Source organism: Aythya marila (assembly GCF_965140915.1).
Source record: "Aythya marila genome assembly, chromosome: 14".
In the NCBI taxonomy this organism is placed as follows: Eukaryota; Metazoa; Chordata; class Aves; order Anseriformes; family Anatidae; genus Aythya; species Aythya marila.
Window position 1 is genome coordinate 11,188,710 of NC_139055.1, and position 6,151 is coordinate 11,194,860.

At 65.2% G+C, this 6,151-nt stretch overlaps 2 protein-coding genes across 2 annotated transcripts; one reads left to right on the forward strand and one right to left on the reverse strand.

Moving 5' to 3' along the window:
• Positions 1-101: 101 nt before the first annotated feature.
• On the forward strand, positions 102-3,190 carry NOP16 (NOP16 nucleolar protein). Its single transcript, XM_082771457.1, has 5 exons — positions 102-260; positions 959-1,073; positions 1,541-1,610; positions 2,336-2,442; positions 2,717-3,190. The coding sequence occupies exons 1-5, from the start codon at positions 154-156 to the stop codon at positions 2,858-2,860; spliced, it is 543 nt and encodes a 180-aa protein (XP_082627583.1). The 5' UTR covers positions 102-153; the 3' UTR covers positions 2,861-3,190.
• Positions 3,191-3,436: 246 nt separating this feature from the next.
• Positions 3,437-6,037, reverse strand: ARL10 (ARF like GTPase 10). Its single transcript, XM_082771578.1, has 4 exons — positions 5,769-6,037; positions 5,231-5,393; positions 4,951-5,126; positions 3,437-4,516 (listed from the first exon to the last, which is right to left on the reverse strand). Exons 1-4 carry the CDS (start codon positions 5,952-5,954, stop codon positions 4,340-4,342), a joined length of 702 nt encoding a protein of 233 aa, XP_082627704.1. The 5' UTR covers positions 5,955-6,037; the 3' UTR covers positions 3,437-4,339.
• Positions 6,038-6,151: the final 114 nt, after the last annotated feature.

Sequence of the window (6,151 nt, forward strand, 5' to 3'; positions counted from 1 at the left end):
TAGCCGGTAGCCGCGGGGCACTCTGGGAGTTGTAGTCCACGGGTAGGGGAGCGGAAAGGCGGCGCCCCGCGGGCCGGACTCCATTTCCCGTGGTGCCCCGCGGCCGGGCCCGCCGCGCGGTGTGTGTGTGTGTGGGGAAGGGGGGGGGCAGCCATGCCGAAGGCCAAGGGGAAGAAGCGGCGGCAGAAATTCGCCTATGGCGTCAACCGCAAGCGGCTCTACCGCAGCGCCCGGCGCCGGGCAGCGCCACGCATCGAGTGGTGGGCGAGGGGGGGCCGGGGGGAGGGCGTGGGGGGCGTGGGGAGGGGGTTTGAGGGGGTGTGGGGGGGCTGGGGGGGCTGTGAGGGGTCGTAGGGGGGTGTGGGGGGGCTGAGGGGGTGTGGGGGGGCCGTGGGGTGGGGGTTGGGGGGCGTTGGGGGGCCTTTGGGGGGGGCGTGGGGGGGGCTAGGGGGGTGTGGGGGGCGGGTGGGGGGCTGAGGGGGTCGGGGGTGGGGGGCTGAGGGGGTGTGGGGGGACGTGGGAGGGGGTGAGGGGGTGTGGGGGGGCGCTGAGGGGACGCTTGGGGGGCTGAGGGGACGTGGGGTGGGGGCACGAGGGGGTGAGAGGGTGTGGAGGGGTTTGGGGGTCGTGGGGGGGTGTGAGGGGTTGTAGGGGGGTGGGGGGATTGAGGGTTGTGTGGGGGGTGGGCTGGGGGTTTGGGGGGTTCGGGGGGCTTGGGGGTCCTGGGGGGGCGTGGGATGTGTGGGGAGGGGGCTGGGGGGGACATGGGCTCTGTGTGGGGGGTGTGGGGGGGATGTGGGCTGTGTGGGTGTGTGAGATTTGTGGGTAGGGGAGTGTGGGCTGTGGGGGGGTGACCTGAGGCTGGGGGAGTGAGGGCCCTGGGAGGGGGTGGCAGTGGGCCCCTGAGGTTACTCCTCGTGGGGACACCCGCGGTGAGCCCCTGCCTGTTCCCTCCCAGCTCGCACATCCGCCATGCGTGGGACGCCACCAAGTCCGTGGCACAGAACCTGGCCGAGATGGGCCTGGCCGAGGACCCCAACAAGGCCGTGCCCATCGCCAAGAGGGGGCTGCTGGTGAGTGCGGGCGGGACGGGGAGCGGGGGCTGCCGGGGTGGCCATCCTCATCAATATCTAAGGCATTGCCAGGGGTAACGGGGCATGGGACGAGGCTGAGGACTGGCACTCAGCCTCCCGGGACGTGCCTGAGCAGTGGGATTGGGAGCACTGCAGGCTGGCTGCGTAACAAAATACCAATACCAAAATGCCAGCCTGGCTGGCGTTGGTGGGTACAGGTGGCCTTGGGAAATGTCACGCAGGTGAAAGGGGGCTCGATGGCTGCAGGCGCTTCTCTCTGCTCAGGTGAGGAGCAGTGCTGTGCCACCTGGGCTTGCCTGTCGGCTGAGTGTGCAAAGAAAAGGCTCTGGTTAAGCCAGGGGAGATGCCGTGGTTCGTGGTGCTGTTAAGACTTCTGGGAGCAATTTGTGGGGTGAGCTGTTTTCCAAATGGCCTGTTTTAGAGTTTCTTTCTCTCATCCAACACAGGGAATGGAGGTGGAGGGCAGTGGGCAGGAGGAAAGGAAGAAGATTGTGCGAAAGCCCTACGTCCTGAACGGTCAGTGCTGCTTCTGTCCTCCTTGGGGGCTGCCTCGCCTGCCTTAGCAGGTTTTGTGCTGAACCTTGCTGCTCTCACTGCGTTTAGGGCTCTCCCGGGGCCCCATGAGTTGTTCTGTCTCTCAGCATCGTGTTGCAGGACTGTCCTTAGTGCCTGTCCCGTGCTGGGGCAGGGAAGGTTGTTAATTCTTGCGCAGTCCTCGCTGCAGAGGTTTTAGGATTTGAGTGTGCACAGGGTGCCCCCGGCAGCAGTCAGCCAGTCTGGAGCAGAGCTGGGAGCCAGAGGAGCAGCTTGGCCTTCCCAGCGTGTCCTCAGCCTCGTGAATTCCCTTTCCCTCCCGTGCTGCTTTTTTGTAGTACCTGCAGCCCCAGCAGGACTCTTGTCACTGCTAAACTCGCTGGTGTCTCACACCAATGGGACAAAAAACTGCAGTGCCCTGCTCTGAGTGCTTTAGCGGTGGTTTAGGGGCAGCAACAGCTCAGCTTCCTCCTCACCATGTGAGCTGGGGAGCAGCAGCAGCACTGACTGGGTGCCCGCAGCATGCCCAGAGAGCTCTCACACTCATTTTCCTGCCCGGGCAAGCACGGAGCTGTGCAGCAGGAGCTGCCTCCTTCCTGCAGGACTGGCAGGGTTTGATCATGGGAGCAGGCTGGCTGCTGCCCTTTGAGGCGCTGCTGGCGTTGCTCCCCTGCCTGCCTGCATCACGGTGTCTGTCCTGTGCCTAGAGATGGAATATGAGGCCAGCCTCCCCGAGAAGAAGTCCAACACGCTCTCACGGGACCTCATCGACTACGTGCGCTACATGATTCAGAACCACGGGGAGAACTACAAGGTGAGCGTCGGCTGCCCTGGAGCCAGGGGTGCCCACAGCAGCTCGCTCCTGGCTCTTCTGTGGAGCAGGAGTCGCCAAACGTCCCCGCTCAGGTCCTGTTGTGTGGGCAGCTGATGGCTGAGGGGATGCGGTGCTTGGAAACTCATCCAGATCCGTGTCTGGCAGCGGTTGCAGCCTCCTGGGAGGGCCCTCGGGACGTGGCTGCCACGGCTGCTGTGCTGGTTTGGTGTTTGCTCACCGGGCTGTTCCCTGACCTGCCCTCCCCTTGTCGCAGGAAATGGCTCGCGATGAGAAGAACTACTACCAGGACACGCCCAAGCAGATCAAGAGAAAGATCAACGTGTACAAGAACTTCTATCCCGAGGAGTACAAGGCTTTTGTTGCGTCGCTCAAGCAGGAGAAGATGGATGTGCAGTGACTGCCCCTGATTTTCCCTCGGGTCTGCCTGCCAGCGCAGGCCTGGTGCCACCGTTTTATGAACGGAGAGGGCACGGCCAGGCAGGTGACGGCTGCTGCCAGGCTGTTGTTCCTGGGGCCGGGGCAGGCTGAGCTATGCAAAGCCTCTGGCGGAGGAGGAAGAACCTTCGTTAGGCAATTAAAACCTTCGTTAGACAATTATAACCAGGCACAGACGGCTCCTGGCTGCGGCTCGTGGCATCGGGACTGAATGTGCTGCGCTGCTCCCTTTCTGAGTGGGAGCCAGCGCTGCTTTTGCCTTTTTTAAATAAATTACTCTCCCATGCTGGTAGGAATGTCTCTTGTGGGCTTTCATTGCTGCTCTCGCTGGGCACAGTCCTGCTTTGAGAGCTGGTGGTGCCAACGTGCAGGACAGGCACCAGATGTGCTGTGCTCTGTGGGGCTGGGCAGTGCTGGGGGCTCTGCCCTGTCCCTGTGAGCAGCAGGGCTGGATGTGTGTGCTCTGTGCTCCCCACAGAGCAATCTCCGGGCTGGGGACCCTTTCCCTGCCAAGGAACGAGGGCAGACCAGAGAGGTTGACCTCTTTTATTGGCAAGAGGAAGGAGCAGCCGTACAGAGGGTGTCCCAGCAGACTGGCCGGCACGTAGTCCCTTCCCCAAAGCACTCCCCAACTTCTAACAGTTTTCCAGGGCCCAGCACTGCCTGGCAGCAGCCCTCCCACCCGCAGGCACGGCTGTCTGCGGCTCCTGAGCCCTGAGGAAGGAGAACAGCAGCGGGGCGACTTCCTACCGAGCAGCAGCACATCCTCAGCTCGTGTTCATAGCGGGGCTGCGCGGCGCCTGCTTTCACCTGCTCGACAGGGCTTTATTTTAAAACAGAGGTTGAGGAAGGGCGAGCTGCATGCAGCCCGAGCTGGTTTTTCCCACAGGTGTGCTTTTTGGGCAGGAGAGCCCACGCAGCCCTCATCAGCACGGGAAAGCTGCGAGCAGGGGGTGTTTTACTCCCCTTGTTTAGGGCTCCATCAGCCACATCAGCTCCAGGGAGGCCAGGGGTGGTGTGAGCCGTGCTGCCTGGGTCCTTGTTGCCATCACAGCAGGACCAGGGACTTGCTCCTGCCCCCTGAGAGCTTCCTGGTGGCTGCTGCACTGCTCTGTGCCTCTCACCTGCCCTAGGGGAGCCTGCAGGGCAGCTAGCTCGGTATTTGAGCCCCGCTATCCCACAGGGCTGCGCGTAGCTGCAGGGCCCTGCCCTGTGCTGTGTTCCCTGCTCACCAGGAGGTAACGGTGCTGCTGCTGCCTCCCAAAGGAGGCTTCCCCCCTTGATTTAGGGGGGTGGCTGCCCTCTCCCCTGCTGCTTGTGTCCCCGAGGGCAGCCACACATCAGCTCAACCCCAAACCCCGCAGGGCACGCGCCGCGGGACCTGCCGGCGAGCCCCAGCTCCAGCAGCTCCCAGCACGTCCCAGTAGGAGCCGTTCTGGGCTCAGGACTGGGACAGCAGGCTGACCAGCAGGCTCCTGAGGTGCAGTACGCTGGTGGCCGTGCTCAGGCTGGCCCAGGTCGCGCTGGTGGGCAGGAGGAAGAGCTCCCGCTGGCCACCCAGCGCCTGCAGCTCCAGCTCCTCCCGCAGCTCCTCCGCGCTCAGGGCGTCGCTCTTATCCTGCGGGGGGACAGGAGGAGGCTGGGGGGGGCTGCGTGGCCCCGAGCCCGCGGGCTGGGAGCCCCATGGGTGGCTGCCAGGAGCCCTTTGCTGGTGGCTGGCCGGGAGCGCTTTGCTCTTGCAGGGCGGTCACTTGGATGGGGGTCAATGGGAAGCAGCCGCAGGCACGCGTTTGGCTGCCTGCCTGGGCAATCTGTCACCCCTTGGGGATTTTGGGCACTGGTGCTCTCTGGGAACTCGTTAGCTGGGACATGGGGAGGCGCCCAAACGAGGACTGGCAGCCGCGCATTGGGACAGGCTGTGGGAGACAGCCCCGCGAGCGAGGGTTTTGCAAGAGCTGGGGGATTTGGGGCGTTCAGATTTCCCCTTGGGGTCCCACAAGAGAGGCAATTTGGCTGGAAACACCCCCCGGGGAGCTGCAGGGGGGCACCCACCTGCTTGTTGGCCAGCACCACCAGCGGCAGCCGGGGCTCCTGGGCCAGCAGCGCGTGCAGCTCCTGGCGGGCCGTCAGCAGGCGAGCCCTGTCCACGGAGTCCACCACGAAGACCAGCACATGGGCCCCGCTCAGGTAATGGGACCAGTACGCTCGCAGGTTCTGGCTGCCGCCGACTGCAAGAAACGGGTAGGATCAGTGCCAGTACGTAGGGGCGAGTAGGGTGGCCGTGTCCCCTGCGTCCCCGCAGCCTCCCCCCGGGGAAAACGGGCAGCCTTACCCTCCAGCAGGTCCATCTCCAGCCCCTCGACCTGCAGCTGGGCAGAGTTGAAGCCCAGGGTGGGGGGGATGCGTTTCCTGGCCGTCTGGCTGCAGATGTAGTGCAGGACGCTGCTCTTCCCCGCTCCGTCCAGCCCCAGCACCAGCACCTGCTTCCACTCCACCTGGGGGGCAGCGGCACAGGGGGGCTGCTTTAGGCGCTGGCTTGAAACAAGGGGCTCCCCCCAGCCCCCCAGCCCCCCATGCCCCCATTCCCAGCCAGGGGTGTCCATACAGCTCCCTTGCTCAGCCGGGAGTGCCGGGGGGATCCCGGTGCTTCCCCCCCCACCCTACACACCCTTCTCCAGCTGGGTGGGCTCCGAGGGGGCTTCGGACACCCCAGGGTGGGAGGTGGAGGTGTCCTGGGGAACACCCTAAAGGAACCCAGACCCCGTGCACCTTCCCCACCCTGCTGGGCTCAGCACTTCGGGATCTCCCTGCTCCTTCCCCATCCTCGGGGGGGATCCCGGTGGGCGACCGTCCCCCCTGCTCGTCCTCACCGTGCTGCCGGGGGGGGCTCGGTCCCGCAGCTCCTTCACCTCCCGCTCCCACCAGCTGTCCCAGCTGGCTCCCAGCTCGGTGTCGCGGAAGTAGAGCTTCCAGGCGATGAAGAGGAGGGAGCCCAGCGCGACCACGGCGGCCCCCAAAGCCAAGGTCAGGTCGCGGAGAGCTCTGGGGGGAGCCATGCGGCGCCGTGCGGCCCAGATGTGCAACCTGCCGGCCCTGCAACCTGCCAGATGTGCAACCCCGCCACCACCGCTGTGACGTCCGCCCCCAGCGTCACCGCCGAGCTTAAAGGGGAACGATGGGAGCCCGCCGGTGGGGTGGGTGGGGGGGCTGGGAGGGTTGGGAGAGGGTCCCGGGGTGGGTGGGTGGGTGGTGG